This window comes from Protomyctophum bolini (assembly GCF_963924005.1).
Source record: "Protomyctophum bolini genome assembly, chromosome: 11".
Classification (NCBI taxonomy): Eukaryota; Metazoa; Chordata; class Actinopteri; order Myctophiformes; family Myctophidae; genus Protomyctophum; species Protomyctophum bolini.
In genome coordinates, this window is record NC_137872.1 from 2,181,668 (window position 1) to 2,205,842 (window position 24,175).

Here is a 24,175-nt window from a genome sequence, read left to right on the forward strand (position 1 = left end):
GCTGTGTGCGTGTGGCTGTGTGTGCGTGTGGCTGTGTGTGCGTGTGGCTGTGTGCGTGTGGCTGTGTGCGTGTGGCTGTGTGCGTGTGGCTGTGTGCGTGCGTGTGGCTGTGTGCGTGTGGCTGTGTGCGTGTGCTTACCTTGAGCAGGTTGGGGAAGGAGCGGGTGTACTGGGGCAGGCGGAGCTGCAGGTTGGGGAGGTTCTGTCTGAGGAAACGCAGCAGCTCGTGGGCCAAGAGGGGGTCGTTGAACAGCTCGGAGGGGAAGCGACCCAACACCAGCCTCCACACACACTCACAGTCCACCGCCGCCATCTCCCCTGTACGCACACGCACACACACGCACGCACACGCACACGCACACACACACACGCACACACACACACACACACACACACACACACACACACACACACACAGTGAGCCTGTTGTTGGAATGGAACGGGCAGAAGCGATACTGCATGGGCGCGCACGTGACACGCACACAGGTGGAAGAAGTACTCGATTGTTTTACTTAAAGGTAGAGTCAGTGATTTCACTTAATTCAAATATCACTTATTGTTTTGTTTTGTTGTGATAATCCTCTCTACTATAGAGTGTGCTGACCATATAAGGAGTTCCTCCCTGTCCCCAGTTAACCCCTGGGGGGGGTCAAAAAAACCTTAGGTTTCGTTTTTGACTCTCTATCCTGATTGGATGAAAGCTTGTGTCCCAAGGCAAAAACGAAACCTAAGGGTTTTTGACTGAAATCACTGACACCCCCTTTAAATAAAAGTACCAATAGTGCAATTTTTATAAAAAAAAAATACGGAATTTTAAAATGTACTTAAAGTCCTAAAGTATTCACATTGCAGAATGTCTCACAAATGGCCCAAAATGTATAGGGTTGAAGTACTGAGTCACTTTCCACCCCTGCACGTCAATACACACACACACACACACACACACACACACACACACACACACACACACACACACACTCGCATATGACTGTCCTATCTGGCAAGTGCAATATAGACTATGGGCAAACGCAATATGATATAGTATATAATGCAATAGCATAATGGGCAAGTGCAATAGTATATAATATACCAGTAAGACGCGCAAACGCGGGAAGCGCGAACGCAGCTCGTACATATTTGGGTTTTGGACGTATAGCTGCTTTGGGGACTCCTTATATGGTTATGGCTGAGTCATGGTGACACAAATCACTCAGCTCCATATATGGGCACAAAAGCGGGACAGACAGACAGACACACAGACAGACAGACATGATCTGCTAGGTCTCATTGCGAACGCAGTGAGCACTTACTATGAGACCTAGCAGATCATGTCTGTCTGTCTGTCTGTCTGTCTGTGTGTGTGTGTGTGTCCGTCTGTCCCGCTATCCAAATATGGAGTGTGTTGCATCAGCAATCACTCAGCTCCATATATGGGCACAAAAGGGGCCAGGTCCACTCAGCTCCATATATGGGCACAAAAGGTGCCAGTGATTTGTTTGTTGTGGACCTGGCCCCTTTTGTGCCCATATATGGAGCTGAGTGCGTTCGCTTCCCACGTTCGCGTGTCTTACTCGTAGTAAGTGCTCACTGCGTTCGCAATAATATATTCCCCCATGGTCCCCTCCTACTGTTGACTGTTGATGAATTTACACATGAATTTTATGATTGTGTAGTCCCCTTATCATTTTAACAGTGCATTAGAATATTTAATATTTATATGACTTGACTTGACTGGACTATGACGGACTAACAGTTTTATGCCATGAACTTTTAGCCCCTTCAGTGTTTTTTGTGTTTTTCGTTGTCTTTGCGTCCTCTCTTGATACTGTTATATGTTGTGCTGCACTAACTAAACAGAATTTCGTTGTATGTCTCATACAGTGACAATAAAGATCTTATCTTACACGCACACGCATGCACACGCACACACACACACACACACACACACACACGCACCGTGGTTGAGGTAGAACTGGGCGATGGGGAGCAGAACCCGGGCGAAGGAGGGCTCGGCGTGGAGACGACCGTACAGGGCCTTCACACACGGGAACGCTCTGTACACCAACGATACGTCCTCTACGCACACACTGTCCAGGACACACAGCGCCTCCACCAGGCACTGCACGCACGCACACACACACACACACACACACACACACACACACACACACACACACACACACACACACACACACACACACACACACACACACACACACACACACACACACACACACACACACACACACACACACACACACACACACACACACACACACACACACACACACACACACACACACACACACACACACACACACACACACACACACACACACACACACACACACACACACACACACACACACACACACACACACACACACACACACACACACACACACACACACACAGGAAGGAGAGGTCAACACACAGTCCAGAACACACAGCGCTTCCACCAGGCACTGGCGAACACACACACACACACACACACACACACACACAGGAAGGAGATAATAATAATAATAATAATAATAAAACTTTATTTGTATAGCACCTTTCATGACATTAAATGCAGCTCAAAGTGCTATACAGAAAAATGGAGAATAAAAGAAAAGCAAGGCAACAACATTAAGAACAAGCAGTAATGCAATACAGTGAGGACATGAATAACAAAAATAAAAAATAAATTAAAAGCAATGTTGTAGAAGTGGGTCTTGAGCTGAGCTTTAAAAATGTCTACAGAGGCTGCCTGTCGAAGGTACAGTGGGAGCTTGTTCCATGCCGACGGCCCGTAGAAGCAAAAAGCTGTTTCCCCGTATTTTTTAGTTGCCATTTTTTTTGGCAAAGCGAGCAGGCCAGCAGTGGAAGACCTTAGGGGGCGGTTTGGGACATATTTAGGCAGGCAGTCATGTAGGTAGGAAGGTGCGAGACCATTGAGAGCTTTATAGACAAGTAAAATAATTTTAAAATCAATCCTAAAAACAACCGGAAGCCAGTGCAGTGATGCCAAAACTGGAGTAATATGTTCTCTCATCTTAGTTCTAGCTAAAACTCTGGCTGCTGCATTTTGGACAGATAGGGGCGCAGACGTTGGTCCGACATGCGTGGCGGGTTAAGACTCACCCGTGATGTGGTGATGGTGTGTTAAAAAGACTGAGCTACGTTCACACAGTAGCAGCCATTCAGCCACCGTGGTTTTAACCCATTCTGACCCGAGATCAGATTCTAAAAATGTCTTATATACATCCTGACAGTTCTCTGAAAAAGCCTATGTTTCTATGTCAGTCATTCTTAGATTATTGCTTTTAAAAAAATAGCAGACCTACAAGCTCATAGCGTGCCACTCGGTGGCGCGCTACGAGCTTGTAGATCTGCTATACCAAAAGGGGTTCCCGCCCCAAAATAGGTTAAGTACCTTCTGGGGGCTAATCCTGAGCCCAGCGGGCCAAAAACACGCTGCTAGTGTTATAGTGTGAACATTCATTTTACGCCCATAAGCCTATAAAACCTCACGTAGCCCGGTGCCAAATACAGCGTGAAAGCACCTAATCACTTCAGTGTCCCTTGAAATGTCCACATTTCAGTCACTTGGAATGTTTTATTATAGATTATAGAAACAAAACTAAAAAAGATAAAATACAAATACAGATGGTTTAAGAACAATATACACTATTGGGACAAGAGACTCAACAACAGTAACACCAGAGATTCTCCTGTGCAGGTGAGAGTACGGGGCAGGTGTCGTGGAAATTAAGAGATGAACATTTAATAATACTCTAAGTTACAGTCTGAGATTATCTCTATCTGTCACACACCCCTGTGGTGGTAGTTTGGTCCTGTTTGTTTTACGACGTTACTGTCCCATTTGTTGAATGTCTTGAGGCTATGTTGGCTGGTTTGGTTATGGTGGGACTGAGCTATAAAAGCTGTCGCCTTTTTGTTTATCTTGTGTTGCCTCATTATATTCATTATTATGAATTGTCTTTTGAGCATGTGTCCCACAGACTGCCTTTACACAGTCCAGCCAGGGGATTTGTCCACTTAGTTCATAATATAATAATAATAACAATAATAAGTTAATTATTAACCCATTCTGACCGGGCACCCATTTTGGTGTTGGCATCATGTTATGCTTTAGCTATTGAAAAATAGCAGATCTACAAGCTCATATCGCGCCACCGAGTGGCGCGATACGAGCTTGTAGGTCTGCTATTTTTGAAAAATTCGAAGAACGACTGACATTTTTAGAATCTGATCTCAGGTCAGAATGGGTTAATCAAACCAGTGTGTGTCCTAGTGGAAACCTCGTATGAATCTGATCTCAGGTCAGAATGGGTTAATTAATTGCAATTCCAAAAACACTTACATTCATGCAGTCAGTCTGTCAGATATTTCACTCACCGCTTTCTGCAGATCTGTATCCGTTCTCTTGATTGCCTCTGAGGAAAAAAAAGAGAAGGGGTGCCACATTAACCCATTCTGACCTGAGATCAGATTCATACGAGGTTTCCCACGGGACACACACTGGTCTGATTAACCCATTCTGACCTGAGATCAGATTAAAAAAAATGTCAGTCGTTCTTCGATTTTTCAAAAATAGCAGACCTACAAGCTCATAGCGCGCCACTCGGTGGCGCGCTATGAGCTTGTAGATCTGCTATTTTTCAATAGCTAAAGCATAACATGATGCTAACACCAAAACGGGTTCCCAGTCAGAATGGGTTAAGTCTGATTTAGAATTGATCATAGATTATGATTATGATGGAGGCATTTATTTGCACATCAGATTCACGATTCATTTAGATGAGCTCCAATTAAAATTATTTGGACGAATGCCGTTTATCCACGTGATGAAGAGTGTTTCTGACATGCACAAACAAATCCACAGTTTGATCTGAAAAGTGTAATTGCAAAAATGTACACAATTAAATGCATGGGCAAAAGGCGAGCCCAGGATGAACTGAAAAACACATACTATACTATGACTATCATTAAAATGTTATCGTCTTCTTTTTTTTCATGTCCAATGTATTCGTATTTAGTTCATAAAGTTAACATGACTATAACTAAAGGCATTTGAAATAAAACAATATATATATACTTTTCAGGTTTCCAATTCAAAAATAGCAAAAAACTATTCAGGATTTCAATACAAATAATAGCAAAAATAGCCGATCTACAAGCTCAAAACGCTTGTAGATCGGCTATTTTTGCTACGACAGTAATATGCAATGTGGCCCCTCTGGAGTGAGTGTGGAAATATACTAGTGGCCCTCTCCATCGTCAAAGTTGTCCATCCCTGATCTAAGCATTTCTAAATGTAAATAGAAGTGCATTGCTCACTGCGGTCACTGTGTTCAATGACTCTGTTCAGTACTGGAAGGCCTTTTCTAAATGTAAATAGAAGTGCATTGCTCACTGCGGTCACTGTGTTCAATGACTCTGTTCAATACTGGAAGGCCTTTTCTAAATGTAAATAGAAGTGCATTGCTCACTGACTGCGGTCACTGTGTTCAATGACTCTGTTCAATACTGGAAGGCCTTTTCTAAATGTAAATAGAAGTGCATTGCTCACTGACTGCGGTCACTGTGTTCAATGACTCTGTTCAGTACTGGAAGGCCTTTTCTAAATGTAAATAGAAGTGCATTGCTCACTGCGGTCACTCTGTTCAATGATGCGCTGGCAGTACTGGAAGGCCTTTTCTCGGAGACGCTCCTTAGGAGGAAGCAGGCGACTGGAAGAGGACGTGGCCGAAACCATGGAGACCACCGAGCCATCGATCTCTGAGCGGTCATCTGTCAATTAAACAGATGTTAAACCCATTTAGACCTGAAGACGATTCAACAAATGCCTTCTAAATGTTGACAGTTTTCGGAAAAACCCTATTATATGTTCCTATGTCACTCAAACTATTTCATGTCAAGGACCCCCAGAATTATATGCAATTGGCCACCGAGCCCCATCTGAAAATATGTTGTTCCAGGGACCCCCCCATCTGAAAATATGTTGTTCCAGGGACCCCCCCCCATCTGAAAATATGTTGTTCCAGGGACCCCCCCCATCTGAAAATATGTCGTTCCAGGGACCCCCATCTGAAAATATGTCGTTCCAGGGACCCCCTATCTGAAAATATGTTGTTCCAGGGACCCCCCATCTGAAAATATGTCGTTCCAGGGACCCCCTATCTGAAAATATGTCGTTCCAGGGACCCCCCATCTGAAAATATGTTGTTCCAGGGACCCCCATCTGAAAATATGTCGTTCCAGGGACCCCCCATCTGAAAATATGTTGTTCCAGGGACCCCCATCTGAAAATATGTTGTTCCAGGGACCCCCATCTGAAAATATGTCGTTCCAGGGACCCCCCATCTGAAAATATGTTGTTCCAGGGACCCCCATCTGAAAATATGTCGTTCCAGGGACCCCCCATCTGAAAATATGTTGTTCCAGGGACCCCCATCTGAAAATATGTTGTTCCAGGGACCCCCCCATCTGAAAATATGTCGTTCCAGGGACCCCCCATCTGAAAATATGTCGTTCCAGGGACCCCCCATCTGAAAATATGTCGTTCCAGGGACCCCCCCATCTGAAAATATGTTGTTCCAGGGACCCCCCCATCTGAAAATATGTCGTTCCAGGGACCCGCCCAGAAGCAAAGATGAGAGTTAAAAACGTTCGCTCCGACAGAATATGAATTCAAAGATTTGTGCCACATTTTCACGATAAAAATAAATAAATAGCAGACCTACAAAGCTATGAGCTTGTAGATCTGCTATTTTTCGACCGCTAAAGTGTAACATAATGCTTAAAACACCAACAGGGGGTTCCCGTAAAGAATGGGTTAAGAGACTAAACTTATTTAAAAGGATGTCAGTTTGTACCTAGAAAAGAAGAATCACATAATATCCTATTATGGTCCCATCACATCATCATCACAGGTGCATTACTAATATTCACTATTACATAATTATTAGGAATAGTTATTACACCGCCTTAGATAAATAAAAGAAAAACACAACATTAGATGAATTCAGAAGTCTATAAGATTTAGACTGCTTTCTGCCAGAATCACAATCAAATGCATTGTCACATACAATTTACAATTTACAATTTAGGCATTTAGCAGACGCTCTTAATCCAGAGCGACTTACATTAAGCAAGAACAAAAGCATGGGAATACATCACATAAAGACATTTATCATGAAACATGCGTAGCTAAGAAAGTAACAGTGGAATATCTATAATGAAACTATACATATAAGCTATACATCTATACTACTATGCTACACATATGTACTATGACGTGCTATGACTACTAGAATTGCTATCTAAGGGGGTGGGGTAAGTGGTAACCACATCACTGGTTTACAGGTGAAATTCAGGCTCCATATTATTATTATTTTTTTGTTTTCCAGAAAAGGGAGAAGAAGAAAAAGGAGGGAATAAGTGAGCAGCAGGGTGAGAAAAATCAAACATTAAATAATAAGCATGACAAACTGATCTGGTAAAACGGTTAATTAACCAATCCCAGTTTCATTTGAACTCCACGAATGACTGGAGTCTGAGCGATGCCAGAGGTTTGGCTCCCCTGGCCACTTCCTGTACGTTTTGACCATTGACAGATGTTTTGCATTAATCCGGTGGTTCCCAAAGTGGGGGTCCGGGGACCCCTATAGGGGTCCTTGAGAGAGTTCCAGGGGGTCCCCAGCCAAATGATAATTATGAATCCAAATGGACCCGTTGTTAGGCAGTGTCATTAGTTGTTGCTATACATGTAGCAACATCATTATCTTTTACATTTTTGAATCAGAATTTGTAGGATTTCAGAAACCTTAGGTTAGGTTTTAGAAGGTGTTTTTTGGAATCTGCCTCAGGTCTAAATGACTTTTTTTTTTTTTTTAAAGGTAATTTTGTTTTAAAGTAAAGCTGAATCTTTAAATCAACTTGAAAATAATAAAAATATATAAAAATAAAAACTAAGCTAGCTTAGTTTTTATTTGAGAACATTGAACTTGACATTTTAGTTTTAGTCATAGTCTCTTGAAGATTTTAGTCACCTGGAATGTCTTAGTCGACTAAATGTCATGACAGTTTTTACACCGATCACCGAACTACAAGCTCACAATAGCAATAGCAGATTTACAAGCTCACAAAGCGTAGCAGCGCGACACGTTGTGAGCTTGTAAATCTGCTATTTTCAGCATGCAACCAAATAATAAAATATACTTATACTGGATCTCTCGTCCCCTTCCTAAACATGTTTGTCTCGTTTCCATCTGTTGTCGAAATTGTCAATACATTTAGCTATAGTTTTAGTCATAATAGCTTTAGTTTTCATTCAGTTTCCATTTAGTTTTCGTCAGTGAAAAAAAGGTAGTCGAACATTTTTCGTCTTAGTTTTAGTCGACAAAAACAATACTGGATGTGGTGAAGAAAAAAGCCCACCCACTGAACATGGCAGAAGATCTGATCAGAGGTATTGTGGCTCATTATTAGTCACTCTCACCACAGCGGTTCAGCTTCATGTAGTCAGCCAAAGATTTGAGGGAAGACAAAAGGGCCGAGAAACCAGTGACAGTGCAGTAAAGGGTTAAGAGCCGTGGGTTAGGATTAAGCATAATTATTATTATTATTATGAGTGGAGAGTAATCAGAGTATAGGGCTGGGCAATATGCTGAATTCTCCAATATGAGAGATCATTTTTATCATTATGATGATCGAAGAAGGGTCTTCTACACTCTAAACATTCTGCTCTTTAATGAAACATTGAATGCTATCGGGACTTCAGATAAACAGAAAAACGAATTAACTCACTAAAGTAATCTCCTCTCTCTCTCTCTCTCGCTCTCTCTCTCTCTCTGTGTTGCTCAACTTGCTTTCCTGTCAACTTGTGTTATTCACAAATTCAATTTCGCCAAATAAAAGGCCTATGCTTTACTGTATACCAGTAAGACGCGCAAACGCGGGAAGCGAACGCAGCTGAGACCCTGCAGATCATGTCTGTCTGTCTGTCTGTGTGTCTGTCCCGCTGTTACTGTATATGTGGACCTGGCCCCTTTTGTGCCCATATATGGAGCTGAGTGATTGCTGATGCAACACACTCCATATTTGGATAGCGGGACAGACAGACAGACAGACAGACAGACACACAGACACACAGACAGACATGATCTGCTAGGTCTCATAGTAAGTGCTCACTGCGTTCGCAAAAAATATGTCTACTTATTACCACTTAATAATATCGACGTCTGGCCCCATAAATAGTGATACAGTAATATCGCCCAGCTCTAAGTCATGGTTCGGTGAGTTGACCACCACTTCCACACCAACCAAGCCAATCAGAAGCGGTCAGAAGTTATACATGTCATGCGGTTTGCCAGGCTTGGACTAGCTGGACATGTCTTACCATTGGAGAGGGAGTGGGACAGACAGGGACATGTCTTACCATTGGAGAGGGAGTGGGACAGGGACAGGTTGGCTGCTGCTGATGAAAGATGAAACATGTCTGATTTACAGCCTGCAACATTTGCAAGTTCTTTGCGACATTGAGTGTAACTAATAAATAATGTCCATATTCCATAAAAGGCCCGAATGCTCGTGACTTGTGCCCTGGAACCGTCTGCCCGCTCCTTCAGAGGCCTGAAAAGCCATCTCTTCTCCCTGGCTCTCAATGATTTGTGACCTAATTAACCTGTCCCAATACTTGTGTTGCTTCGATGTTGTTTTACTACAGTATGCTATTTGTGTTGATTGTATATGCTTGTTTTATGATGTTGATTGTATGCTTGTTTTATGATGTTGATGCTTGTTTTGTGATCGTGTACAGCACTTTGGTTGACCTTCTGGTCTCTGTAAATGTGCTCTGGTTTGAGTTGTCTTTTAGAGGTTGGCTGATAAATGCATGTGTGTGTGTTCACTTTCTGACCTAATTAACCTGTCCTAATACTTGTGTTGCTTCGATGTTGTTTTACTATGCTATTTGTGTTGATTGTATATGCTTGTCTTCCCCGGTTGTTTTCACAGGGAGTGCCAGAGAGGTCACGGTCAAGGTCAAGGTCAGAGAGACGAGGTCACACCGACCTGTGTCCACGTTGGCGCTGCCACCGGAGGAGGAGGAGGAGGCGTGGCACGTGAGCAGCCAATGGCGAAGCATGGAGAAGGAATGGACGTTCATCCATTGGTCCTCGGTGAAGCCCTGGCCCACGCACAGCACCGTGAAGAAGTCACCTGACACCGTACCGTCCAGCTCCGCTATTGGCCCCGGCTAGAGACACACACACAGACAGAGAGAGAGAGAGAGATAATGCAAGATAAAACAAGGAATTGCAAAATGGGGGAGGATTGGTGGACATTTACCCAGGCCTCCGAATATGAACGCAAGCCGTTTACAGTCTAAAAAAGGTATTTTATGCACGTCTGCCACATGCACACATCACACAAATATTACAATTTACAATTTAGGCATTTAGCAGACGCTCTTAATCCAGAGTGACTTACATTAAGCAAGAACAAAAAAGCATGGGAATACATCACATAAAAACATTTATCATGAAACATGCGTAAGCTAAGAAAGTAACAGTGGAATATCTATATAATGAAACTAATACTATACATATAAACTATACATATATACTATACTATGCTATACATTATGTGCTATGACGTGCTATGACTACATACAGTACAATTATAGTGCTGTCTACATAACATGCTATAAGTCTGTATCAAATGCTATATCTAAGTCTAAATATCAGACGCTTACCTCAGTGGTTCCCACAACCTTTTCACGTCAAGGACCCCCGAATTGACACTCATAAAGCCTGCCGGACCCCCATTAGAAAATATAGGCCAAGGACCCCCCCCCATATAGGAGAAGATTTGTATGGCTTTAGCAGTGATGTTCAGTCATTGTAGTAATGGACTGAGGACCCTCAGGAAAGACCTGAAATCATGGCTCCATCTACACACTCACTAATCTGAGTTCCCAGAAGTTTTATTTTTCGCCACTAGGCGGGCGAGAAAAAAGGAACTTCTGGGAAAAAAGGAACGTATCCCTGTGAGGGAAGTACGTTGCGCTCAGAATCTGAGCGGACACTCCTCTTTCCGGTCTGAAGCACTGTGCATACCATGAAAATAGTCCGAAGGGAATCCAATTCCAAATTGAATTGTAGTAGGCCACCACCGCTCAAGGAGCAATTGTTTCCCTTCCGTCTTATTTAGATGTAGCACCCACTCCATGTGGAACCCGCCCCTGTCTTTTGATTCACATTTCATTTGAAACGCAACGCACTGGGCCACGCCCCTGCTGCACAGGATCTGAGGCCAATTTTCCTAGACTGCACACTCACTGGTCATAGTTAGATTATGACCCTGGATAGCCCATCTCCCATGCTCAGGACTATTCTCTCAGGGTACCTCTTGTCCTATGTATATAGCTCCCAGCCTTATATATAAGGATTATTTATTATATGCTCCATGGTTGTCTTGTCTGTACAGTATGTAATGTATGTGTATAGTTTCATGTTACAAAGTGGACCACAATGGAAACAAGCGAAGGCTTTTTTGTGTCTTAAGTCCATTTGGCGTTTTTTTTAAATGATGTCATTTTTCTGTAATTTTCTTAAACTGCCAATAAAGTATTCTATCTATCTATCTATCTAGTTTGACATATATTATTATTACGGACCCTCCATTTAAGGGCATTTCTATCTCTGGGACCCCCAATTTATATTGTAAAATCAATGATAATTTAACTCTCAGAGTTACTGACCCATAAGGGTCCATTTGGTTCCAAAACCATCATTTAGCTGCAGGGACCCCCTGGATCTCCCTCAAGGACCCACTGGGGGTCCCCGGACTTACCTGACGTAATCTGGGCCCTGTGAAGAATCCTCCCACTGAGACTCCTCCCCCTTGCTGCGTGCTGGCATAGCGCAGCCAATCAACCAGCTTCTTGCTCAGCAGGGTCACATGATCTACGGCAAGCCAGAAATAGATTGATTGACGGTTGACACAAAGAAAAAGAAAAGTGCAATTTTGCGGTATTTCCAATACTTTCACTTCTACTCCACTACATCTCAGAGGCAAATACTGTACTTTTCGTTATCATTTTTATCCCACGATTTTATAACCCATTTTTCACCCCTGTGTCAATGATTTAATGGGCTCTATATGGTAAATGGTGCATTTATATAGCGCCTTTATCCAAGGCGCTTTACATAGATTGTGCATTACATTCACCCATTCACACACACATTCATACACCGATTGCGGTGGAAGCCATGCAAGGCACCAACCAGCACATCGGGAGCAATTTGGGGTTCAGTGTCTTGCCCAAGGACACTTCGACATGTAGACAGGAGGAGCCGGGATTCGAACCGCCGACCCATGGATCATTGGACGACTGTTCTACCTCCTGAACCACAGTCGCCTCCTTGGGCTCTCCGCCAACCTGGGGAGAGCAACGGACTTTAACTCATGCTTCCTTCATGCATGAGTGTCCAAGTTGCTCCTTTACACCTGACAGGGGGGGAGTTTCCCTGGTTGGACGTAGCGCGTGGAAGGAACACGTTATTCCAACCAGTTCCTTTCCCCTCCATCAGGCGCCCCGGCTGGCCAGGGGGAGGCAGTTTAGAGACCAGGACTACTGCATGTTTTTGTGAGGGTACCTACCCTAGGGGACACGGGGAGAACATGTGAGGGTACCTACCCTAGTAAGGCTGTCTGGGCAGTGCGAGAGGAGACTGTTGAGGATGGGCAGAGTGTGTGTGTGATTACCATGAGTCAGGCTGTCTGGGCAGTGCGAGAGGAGACTGTTAAGATGGGCAGGGTGTGTGTGTGTGATTACCATGAGTCAGGCTGTCTGGGCAGTGTGAGAGGAGGCTGTTGAGGATGGGCAGAGTGTGTGAGAGGGAGTTACCATGAGTCAGGCTGTCTGGGCAGTGCGAGAGGAGACTGTTGAGGATGGGCAGGGTGTGTGTGTGTGTGATTACCATGAGTCAGGCTGTCTGGGCAGTGCGAGAGGAGGCTGTTGAGGATGGGCAGGGTGTGTGTGTGATTACCATGAGTCAGGCTGTCTGGGCAGTGCGAGAGGAGGCTGTTGAGGATGGGCAGAGTGTGTGAGAGGGAGTTACCATGAGTCAGGCTGTCTGGGCAGTGCGAGAGGAGGCTGTTGAGGATGGGCAGGGTGTGTGAGAGGGAGTTACCATGAGTCAGGCTGTCTGGGCAGTGTGAGAGGAGGCTGTTGAGGATGGGCAGAGTGTGTGTGAGGGAGTTACCATGAGTCAGGCTGTCGGGGCAGTGCGAGAGGAGGCTGTTGAGGATGGGCAGGGTGTGTGAGAGGGAGTTACCATGAGTCAGGCTATCGGGGCAGTGCGAGAGGAGGCTGTTGAGGATGGGCAGAGTGTGTGTGTGATTACCATGAGTCAGGCTGTCGGGGCAGTGCGAGAGGAGGCTGTTGAGGATGGGCAGAGTGTGTGAGAGGGAGTTACCATGAGTCAGGCTGTCTGGGCAGTGCGAGAGGAGGCTGTTGAGGATGGGCAGGGTGTGTGAGAGGGAGTTACCATGAGTCAGGCTGTCGGGGCAGTGCGAGAGGAGGCTGTTGAGGATGGGCAGGGTGTGTGTGAGGGAGTTACCATGAGTCAGGCTGTCGGGGCAGTGCGAGAGGAGGCTGTTGAGGATGGGCAGAGTGTGTGAGAGGGAGTTACCATGAGTCAGGCTGTCGGGGCAGTGTGAGAGGAGGCTGTTGAGGATGGGCAGGGTGTGTGAGAGGGAGTTACCATGAGTCAGGCTGTCGGGGCAGTGCGAGAGGAGGCTGTTGAGGATGGGCAGGGTGTGTGTGAGGGAGTTACCATGAGTCAGGCTGTCGGGGCAGTGCGAGAGGAGGCTGTTGAGGATGGGCAGGGTGTGTGAGAGGGAGTGCGGCGGCCCTTCGGATGACTTGCCCTCCAGGCTGCGCAACAGCTGAGCGCAGAAAGACGACACGTCAGTCCTGGAGGTCGTCTGGAGGAACAACAAGGGAGACGGAGAGCAGTGTTGATGTCGTCCACTAATAACACTGAGCAGTGTTGATGTCGTCCACTAATAACACTGAGCAGTGTTGATGTCGTCCACTAATAACACTGACGGAAAAAGAATATTCGTCAACTACAGTATATACCTTTTTTCACAGACGGAAACTCAATGGAAACTAAATTAAAAAAACTAAAACAGAGACTAAATATATTGACAATGTCGTCAACACATGAAAACTAGACTAAAGTGTTAGGAAGGGACAAGAGATCCAGTATAAGGATCCAACACTTGGTTGTATGCTGAAAATAGTCGATCTACAAGCTCACAACGCGAGTACCGGTAGAACATCTGCCATTACGACGGCATCAAGAACCGCCTAAATACATTTTAGTCGACTAAATCAACTGTAGATTTAGCCAAAAAAGAATCTTGTGAAATTTAGTCGACAAAACTAGAGTAACACTAAAATATTCCAGGCGACTAAAATGTGAGTAAAACTAATAAATGAAAACTATTCAAGAGAATATGACTAAAACTAAAATCAAAATTTGCTGCCAAAAACAACACTGACGACAGAGAGAGACAGAGAGAGCGCGAGAGAGAGAGAAAGTCTCAACAAGCCAGACAGTCTCTTCCACAATCTCTGAATGCTAACATAGACAGCCTCAAAATTCCATCTGGTAAAAGTTAAGAAGATGAAGCCGTCATCTTCTCTCCATAAGGGGCCAAACACATGACACAGTGTTCACAAAAATACATTTAATATATATTTTTTTGAATTTCCATTTCTTCTAAGCAGCTATAGTTAGACCTCGAGGCTCAGAGGAATTATGTTTCCAGTAGGGGTCACTGTATGTATACGCGACAGCACAGACAAAAAAAAACTAAAATGGAGAAAAATATGTATCTATATTTTCTACTCATTTTTAGAGGTAGATGGGTTGAGCAACTTTGACGAGGGCCACTATATTTCCACACTCACTCCAGAGGGGCCACATTGCTGTTGTAGCAAAACAATAGCAGATCTACAAGCTCAAAATGCGTCGCACTGCATGCGTTTTGAGCTTGTAGATCTGTATTCTATATTCGAATTGAAATCTTGAATTATTTTTTTTGCTATTTTTTTATTGGAATCCTGAACATTAACATTTTTATGTAATTTCAAATGCCTTTAATTAGGCTATACTTGCGTTGAGCAATGAGCCACTAATTTAGACTGAAGTAATTAAAACGGGTCATGTTTGCATGTTGTGGAATTGTAAACAGCTGAAACCAATATTATATCAGTGTTCTGACATTAAGCGAAAGCACGTGAAAATGGAAAGAGACAGACAAACAATGTGAAAGATAGCAGAATACGTAAACAGACAGATGAGAACAGAACAGATAGCAGAATACGTAAACAGACAGATGAGAACAGAACAGAACAGAATACGTAGACAGACAGATGAGAACAGAACAGAACAGATAGCAGAATACGTAGACAGACGGATGAGAACAGAACAGAACAGATAGCAGAATACGTAGACAGACGGATGAGAACAGAACAGAACAGAGAGCAGAATACGTAGACAGACAGATGAGAACAGAACAGAACAGAGAGCAGAATACGTAGACAGACAGATGAGAACAGAACAGAACAGAACAGAACAGAGAGCAGAATACGTAGACAGACAGATGAGAACAGAACAGAACAGAACAGAACAGAACAGAACAGATAGCAGAATACGTAGACAGACGGATGAGAACAGAACAGAACAGATAGCAGAATACGTAGACAGACGGATGAGAACAGCACAGAACAGATAGCAGAATACGTAGACAGACGGATGAGAACAGAACAGATAGCAGAATACGTAGACAGACAGATGAGAACAGCACAGAACAGAGAGCAGAATACGTAGACAGACAGATGAGAACAGAACAGAACAGATAGCAGAATACGTAGACAGACGGATGAGAACAGAACAGAACAGATAGCAGAATACGTAGACAGACAGATGAGAACAGAACAGAACAGATAGCAGAATACGTAGACAGACGGATGAGAACAGAACAGAACAGATAGCAGAATACGTAGACAGACGGATGAGAACAGAACAGAACAGATAGCAGAATACGTAGACAGACGGATGAGAACAGAACAGAACAGATAGCAGAATACGTAGACAGACGGATGAGAACAGAACAGAACAGAACAGAACAGATAGCAGAATACGTAGACAGACAGATGAGAACAGAACAGAACAGATAGCAGAATACGTAGACAGACGGATGAGAACAGAACAGAACAGATAGCAGAATACGTAGACAGACGGATGAGAACAGAACAGAACAGATAGCAGAATACGTAGACAGACGGATGAGAACAGAACAGAACAGAACAGAACAGATAGCAGAATACGTAGACAGACGGATGAGAACAGAACAGAACAGAACAGAGAGCAGAATACGTAGACAGACGGATGAGAACAGTGAAAGATATAGAAATAATTGAGCTAGAACATTGAATCAATATCTATACGCAAACATGGTTGCAGGATTGCAGAATAAGCAGTCATTTGGAATGATCAATTCTTTTGGAGAAAATTTAAAAAAAATATAAGTACAAACCAACAAAATAAACTGGATATAGGTTGGACCAATCACCAACCTGTGAGATATAGGAGGACCAATCACCAACCTGTGAGATATAGGAGGACCAATCACCAACCTGTGAGAGCAATAGTGCCGCAGCGTGGCTGTTTGGTGGTGGACTGCTGGGCTCCTGCGATGGGGCGGCGCTGTAGTTCCCGTCCTGCCCAGCAGGGGCCAGTGTCTCCCTGAGCACGGCAGAGCTCAGCACCTGGAGCTGCTCCACCGAGGTGGACAGAAGCAGAGCCAGAAGTCTCTTCTGAAGCTCTGGAGGTAACCTGGGCACAATACAGCAAGGTCAAAGGTCACGGTCCAGTTTATTTGCATGTCCCCAAAGTGGGCAATGCCGTGTAGAAGTTAGAACAGGTAGAAAAAGCTCTAAAAAACAAACAAACACAGTAAACATATTGTAACGGTTTCCTCAGTATAGCTTATTTGGAGTGCCAGGCAGGCGTGTACCGACCAGAGAGGAACTTAGCCTCTCCTTTTTTGTGTACCTTTCCACGAAACTTGGATTAGAGATTAAGCCGGGATTTAACAGATATCTTGGTTTAATATATCCTGGATCAGCGATTAACCGGTCTCATGAAAGCTGGTTGATCTTGCCAGATTAATTTAACCAGTTTACCTGGATATGTTGAGGCTTGATTCGGTTTTATGAAAGTGATGCTACATTAGTTACCATGGAAACTAATGCTTTGGATTTAGCCTGCTCCGGACCAGGCTAACAGCCCAGGTTTAACCTAATACTGATGTCTTTACTGTTCATTAAGCAGTCAAACTGATCACAAACAACAAACCAATGATGTTTTCCTCACTTATTTTTATCGGTCTGCATTAAAGGACTAATTTAAGCCCTATATAAAATCTAAATATATAGGCTGCACAACATCATGACAGCTTGTAGATCAGCTGCTTTTGGTGAATGTTCCCAGAATAGTTTTGCTGTCGTGCAAATGCACGGTTAAGAAGAATTATATATTTTTTATTTTTGTAAAAGTGAAAAACACTAAATATTACCATTACTCATTGTTTTACAACATATTACCATTGTAACGTTTCACCCACTATTGAACCCATGACCCTCACCAGTCTGGCCCCTGTCTGGACAACAACCCCCTTCCCCAAAGGTAGCTCCCTCAGAGGAGGGAGTTATGGCCAAATATCACAATCCGACAATATCATTATGCTTACAATAAATAATTCTGTTTTAAGTTAATAGTAGTGGTAAAATGTAAACTATATTTTTGGGGTAGTTAGTCATTCAGTCTATCCACTATTGAGAGTATGTTCTCTCTTTAATTACAGCAGCAGTATTTATTTTAGAAGCTTAAATCCTTGTATCAGTAAGTCTTGGATAGATTAGTAAAGATACTGAGATATACAGAAGGGGCCGTAATGCAACTGTTAAGGATGCAAACTGCTATAATACCCCATGAAGAAGAAGGATCAGTAAATCTGTGTTCTGTAAATCCGCCCATTCTAAGCCTCGCTTGGCTTTAGTGGAACGGAATAAACCAGGCTGTAAAGACCAGGATTTAAAAAGCCTGGTTTTGGCCTAAATCCTGGATTAGTTAATCCAAGCCCCAGGTGGTGTCAAGGAAAACGACAAAGGACTCAATAAAAGATAAAGAACCCTTAAATGTGTTGGATTGGAACAGTATTTGTATTGAAACCAGGGTGCATGGGGTTAGGTTACAACAGTATTCACTTTTCAATGAAAATAACAAAAGCAATCAAATGGCATTAAATATTCAGAACGCAAAAATCAACAAATAACAAAACCCCAACAAAATATATTCAATAAATGTTCAACTCAAACGCTTGGGCACAAATGGGGTTATTATTAATTCAATTCACACACAAAAATTGGTCTTTGTGAGTTCAGTTCAAACAAAATAAAGGGACACAGTCTCCTCCTGCTGTAGGGAGTGGTTACGAAAGATCCTCTTGCTGTTAATTAAATGTTTTTGGAGGGGGGAAAAGGAACTGGTTGGAATAAACGTGTTCCTTCCTTCCACGCAGGTCCTCGGGCCCACTTTGAGAGCCACTGCTCTGTATTTATCAAAGCGGGGGGGGAAAGAACACAAACCGAATAAGACAAATTAATTCTATTCCCCGTTACTGTATAACAGAACCCCTCACTGCAATGCACATCATGCTTGTGTCACATAATTATGATTTCCAACGCATGATGAAACCGATCTTGTGTAGCTTGAGCCGTTAAAGTGGAGTGTGTTTCAGGCATCCGGTGCATGCTGTCCAAGCATGTTGCAGCATGGGTATACAGTAGAGCTGGGACTCGATTAAAAAAAATAATCTAATTAATCAGAGGCTTTGTAGTTAATTAATCTAGATTAATCGCATTTTAATCGCATATCAATATTCAACCTGAGAACAGTGAGAAACCTTTTTTTTTAAATGTTTTTTGGTATCCCAGTGAATCAATGAATATTAGTGACTACAGGATACCACTCATTTTCAACATTTTACTGTCATTAATATACCTGTTGTGGAAATAATAATAAAAAGTCACCCCATTCTGTGTTGCCTAGAACTGGAGGTCTGAAAAAAAATTAGTAACAGTAACCAGTACATCTCAGTGACATCACAAAGCTGTACTTACTTCATATTGTTACTGTTTTTTGTCAGACCTCCAGTTCTAGGCAACACAAAATGGGGTGACTTTTTATTATTTCCAGTTTTCAGTACTATAGAAAAGCGCCCAGTGAGAAACGTTCCGCAGTGAAAAAAAAGGTGCGATTAATTTATCTGTAGTTAATCGCGATTCATTTTTCATTAATCTAAATTAATCGCAATTAGTCCCGGCCCTAGTAATACACACATGCTGTACAGTAGTGCCTAGGTATTTTTATTAGCTACTGCATAATATATACAATGCATGCGTATACTGTTCCATGTATTTATTCTACTCTATGACTACTGTAGTAAGCCTATGTATTTATTCTACTCTGATTACATTCTGTACAGTAGGCCCATTTTAGTATTTTATTCTACTCTTATGACATACAATGTACAGTTGGCCAACTTGGCCTATGTATTTTATTCTACTCTACTGCATGAAAGGACCACGTCCAACCAGGGAAACTCCCCCCTGTCAGGTGTAAAGGAGCAACTTGGACACTCAGGCATGAAGGGAGCATGAGTTCAAGTCCGTTGCTCTCCCCTTGTCCCCCATATATGGGGACTAGGTTGGTCTCCCCTTGTCCCCCATATATGGGGACTAGGTTGGTCTCCCCTTGTCCCCCATATATGGGGACTAGGTTGGTCTCCCCTTGTCCCCCATATATGGGGACTAGGTTGCTCTCCCCTTGTCCCCCATATATGGGGACTAGGTTGCTCTCCCCTTGTCCCCCATATATGGGGACTAGGTTGCTCTCCCCTTGTCCACCATATATGGGGACTAGGTTGGTCTCCCCTTGTCCACCATATATGGGGACTAGGTTGGTCTCCCCTTGTCCCCCATATATGGGGACTAGGTTGCTCTCCCCTTGTCCCCCATATATGGGGACTAGGTTGCTCTCCCCTTGTCCCCCATATATGGGGACTAGGTTGCTCTCCCCTTGTCCCCCATATATGGGGACTAGGTTGCTCTCCCCTTGTCCCCCATATATGGGGACTAGGTTGGTGGAGGGTGTGTAGAGAGCCCAGGATCACATTAGATGATTGACGCAGGGGTGAAAAATGGGTTACAAAATCGTGGGATAAAAAAATATAATATATAAAAAATAAAAATAAAAGAAAACGTTTTTCCATCCAATTGTTATAAAGTTCCAAGTGGGAGAAAATTCTAGGTGCGGAGCCGCAGCTGCATACCCGCTTGGTGGGGCTTTCCCTCGGGGTGATGGAGATCCAAAAGGCAGTGATTCTAGCTGTCGGGGAGGGAGGCTCTACTCAGCATGGTGAACACGCCCCGCGACACGTCCGTACCTACAGGATGCCAGGACGATAGTCAGGCACGAACTGAACATGGACAACGTCTGCTTCCCAGTGGCCCTCGTGGCCACGTATCCACGCCAAGGCTTGCTGCTGTGCTGCTGATGACGACCGAGGCTCTGGCCAACAGCCTTCTGGTGCCTGGCTGCAATCCCTGTTGTCAACACCTTGCAGGACAACGAGTGGGCCTTCCGGTGGCTGCAATCCCTGTTGTCAACACCTTGTAGGACAACGAGTGGGCCTTCCGGTGGCTGCAATCCCTGTTGTCAACACCTTGCAGGACAACGAGTGGGCCTTCCGGTGGCTGCAATCCCTGTTGTCAACACCTTGTAGGACAACGAGTGGGCCTTCCGGTGGCTGCAATCCCTGTTGTCAACACCTTGCAGGACAACGAGTGGGCCTTCCGGTGCCTGCAATCCCTGTTGTCAACACCTTGTAGGACAACAAGTGGGCCTTCTGGTGCCTGGCTGCAATCCCTGTTGTCAACACCTTGTAGGACAACAAGTGGGCCTTCTGGTGCCTGGCTGCAATCCCTGTTGTCAACACCTTGTAGGACAACGAGTGGGCCTTCCAGTGGCTGTGTGACAGCCTGATGTCCTATAACTCCCCTGACGTCTACCGCTCCTTCAAGCTTCATGGTTCAAGTTGCCTGACCTTCATGACGGGCCTCTTCCAGGAGCTGCAGAGCGCCTCCATCCCCACCGCTGCAGACGGCGATGTCAGCGGCACAACACAGATCCTCCTGCTGTAGGGAGTGGCTACGAAAGATTCCTCTTGCTGTTAATTAAATGTTTTTCATCCAAAATGTTATATTAAGTGTTTGTGTTTCTCCGGTCGTCAGTGACAGTGTCTGGGTTAATAGGCAAAACAATCCTCCTGCTGAAAATCACCTCCTCAGTTTAGTTCTGCTCCCTGGATTTCAGCACAGTGGAGTTGGAAGAATCTCAGCAGGCCTTTTCTTATGCAGAGTGAATTTGTTTCTCAAACATGCTCCAACTCGAGCTACTTAAATGATCAAAATAACAGGTAGAGAAAATGCAGAGAGAGAGTGCTGGACACTGTCCTTGAGAGCTGCTGCCAGCCAGCATGCAAACTGTTTCTCCCACACCGAGTGACACACCTGTGGCAACTTTATCCTGAGTAGGGAGATTGCCAGGTGTCAATCATCGTTAAGTGGTGATGGCCTGTTAATTATGCAATTAGTCAATTAAGAGTCAATTGTGACTCTGGCCGTAACAATATAAAAGACAAGGACAGATAAATGCATACGAATAAATACATACAGTAGTCACAAGCTCCAGATAACAACCGATAAATAATGTGCAAACTGTAACCATCCTCCCACCCACCCACCCACCCACCCAGGAGATAGGCTCCTGCCCCTATGGGCCTCATGGCTACAGAAACAGGAGATAGGCTCCTGCCCCTATGGGCCTCATGGCTACAGAAACAGGAGATAGGCTCCTGCCCTATGGGCCTCATGGCTACAGAAACAGGAGATAGGCTCCTGCCCCTATGGGCCTCATGGCTACAGAAACAGGAGATAGGCTCCTGCCCCTATGGGCCTCATGGCTACAGAAACAGGAGATAGGCTCCTGCCCTATGGGCCTCATGGCTACAGAAACAGGAGATAGGCTCCTGCCCTATGGGCCTCATGGCTACAGAAACAGGAGATAGGCTCCTGCCCCTATGGGCCTCATGGCTACAGAAACAGGAGATAGGCTCCTGCCCTATGGGCCTCATGGCTACAGAAACAGGAGATAGGCTCCTGCCCCTATGGGCCTCATGGCTACAGAAACAGGAGATAGGCTCCTGCCCCGCTTACTTACAGAAACAGAAAAATCAGAAACAACACTGGGTGTCCTTACACTCTGGTGTACTTGGTGGCAGAAAGGATGAGATGCAGTCTCTGGAGGGAGTTGATGGTGTCATGACTGAAGTCCTTTCCCTGGAGAGATTTAACTATCCTACTGTAGAACTTCTGGAGCTCGGCGTCCTGAATCTCCCTGGGGGGGACAAAAAGTGCACAAAAATGTTGACAACAGTAGCATCATTTTAGAATACATTGTTTGTTTGCGTGTACAAACGGATTGACTAACTGTAAAGTCACAAGTTAGTCCGACGATGTATGAAAAAAACACTGCATCTACTTGAAGAATGTCATTGGTATGTATTCACAGACTGGCAAAATAAAGCCTGCAAGGCCACTGTAGGGTATATCAGAATTTTCACATACAAAAAAATAAAATAAATATGCCTTCGATTACAATTACGTTTTGACACACCATTCATTTTAATTTACATAACTGAGGTGAGGTGATTATGGCCTTTATAAGTTGATTGACAGATTGTAGAATGGGTACAGTTCAAGGAAATACAGGCCAATACAAAATCTGCTAAGAGGATAAAACCAGAAAAAGACTTGTTTACATAAGGGTCCTGCATTTTCAATGTATCAGAACATTTGAAAGACATACAAAACTATAGCTATAGCCACCTTCCTAGACCTAGAACGTGATCATTTAACACAAGAGCCGTTCTAGGGCTATTCTAGGGCTAGCCTAGCCCCTCTCGGAACCCTACATAAAGCTACGTGTCAGAAACTTTACTACATTTGGGTTCTGCTTGTGGGGCTAGGGCTAGCCACCTTTCAATCTCTCCTTTTCTTTCAGGTTTTCTTACCTTGCTTGCTTAATAAGACTTTCAGAACCAGGCGAATACATTTTGGAGAAGGATCACACATTCCACCTCTGCTCTGCCTGAGTGCCTGTCCAAAGTCCAAACCGATTATATTATAGCTCTATGGTCCAAAGACTCCAGACCAAACTATAAGTTTAAGGGGAACCAAAGCCCACTCCTCAGATCGTAAACAAATCTCGGTGCTCTGAAGAAGACGTCCGGGTTGAAATCACAGTCACATGACCATTGTAGTTCCGCTACAGCTAGCTCTGCGCCAGATATGCAATGATGCAAAGATGCATGCTGCTCCAAATTATACTACCGGTACTCCCCCATTTGTCTTTGCGTCTGCCTGTGTGAACGTTAATATATTATAAACGCACCGTGGCTGCGGTGGCGCACTTGTTCGGTAATAATGGTAGGCTATTATACGTTCATCTATGCCTCATTGTGCTCTGTTAAAGTAAAAGCATTATGAGAAACTCAAACTAGAGAGTATATTAATTCCGGCCGGGGAAGTTTCGTTTATTGGCTACTGTTTGTTTGATAAGAATACTGGGCAATATCAATATGTCATTAAGCTGTTGATTGATATTCAGAGACAGACAGACAGTAGCCTATAACTTAAGGCGCAGCTCAGCATCAATGAACCTGTCCCCGCCCCCCCCCTCTCTCCCCTCTCTCCCTCTCTCTCTCTCTACAGACTGTGCAACAGTAACAGATAGGTGACGGGTTAAGTTTATAGCCAGGCATGCGGTGTCAAGCTTCTTTGAAGGGTATATTTCAATCTGTATAATCAATATATTTTCTTTTAATAAACCGCAGCCCGTGGTGATTTGACACGCACAACATTGCTTGCTGGAGCAATATCGCGACGTACGTCTCTCTC

General features: G+C 44.1%; 1 protein-coding gene across 4 annotated transcripts in view; it reads right to left on the minus strand.

The window, feature by feature from the left end:
* The window catches only part of ap5z1 (adaptor related protein complex 5 subunit zeta 1), a 37,108-nt gene extending 13,632 nt beyond the window's left edge, over window positions 1-23,476 (minus strand). For 2 of the 4 annotated variants that reach the window (XR_013964837.1, XM_080775526.1), the window contains exons 1-11: window positions 23,290-23,476; window positions 22,476-22,613; window positions 16,730-16,928; window positions 13,854-14,004; window positions 11,866-11,978; window positions 10,084-10,267; window positions 9,449-9,487; window positions 5,659-5,799; window positions 4,405-4,442; window positions 1,957-2,119; window positions 140-318 (exon numbers count right to left, since the gene is read on the minus strand). Coding sequence is in view for 3 of the 4 variants with exons in the window: in XM_080775526.1 (XP_080631652.1) it covers window positions 140-318; window positions 1,957-2,119; window positions 4,405-4,442; window positions 5,659-5,799; window positions 9,449-9,487; window positions 10,084-10,267; window positions 11,866-11,978; window positions 13,854-14,004; window positions 16,730-16,928; window positions 22,476-22,613; window positions 23,290-23,330 (1,386 nt within the window). In the remaining variant the exon portion in view is untranslated. The remainder of the gene's footprint in view (window positions 1-139; window positions 319-1,956; window positions 2,120-4,404; window positions 4,443-5,658; window positions 5,800-9,448; window positions 9,488-10,083; window positions 10,268-11,865; window positions 11,979-13,853; window positions 14,005-16,729; window positions 16,929-22,475; window positions 22,614-23,289) is intronic. The other 2 variants (XM_080775527.1, XM_080775528.1) reach the window with 2 other exon arrangements.
* Between the last annotated feature and the right edge of the window lie 699 nt (window positions 23,477-24,175).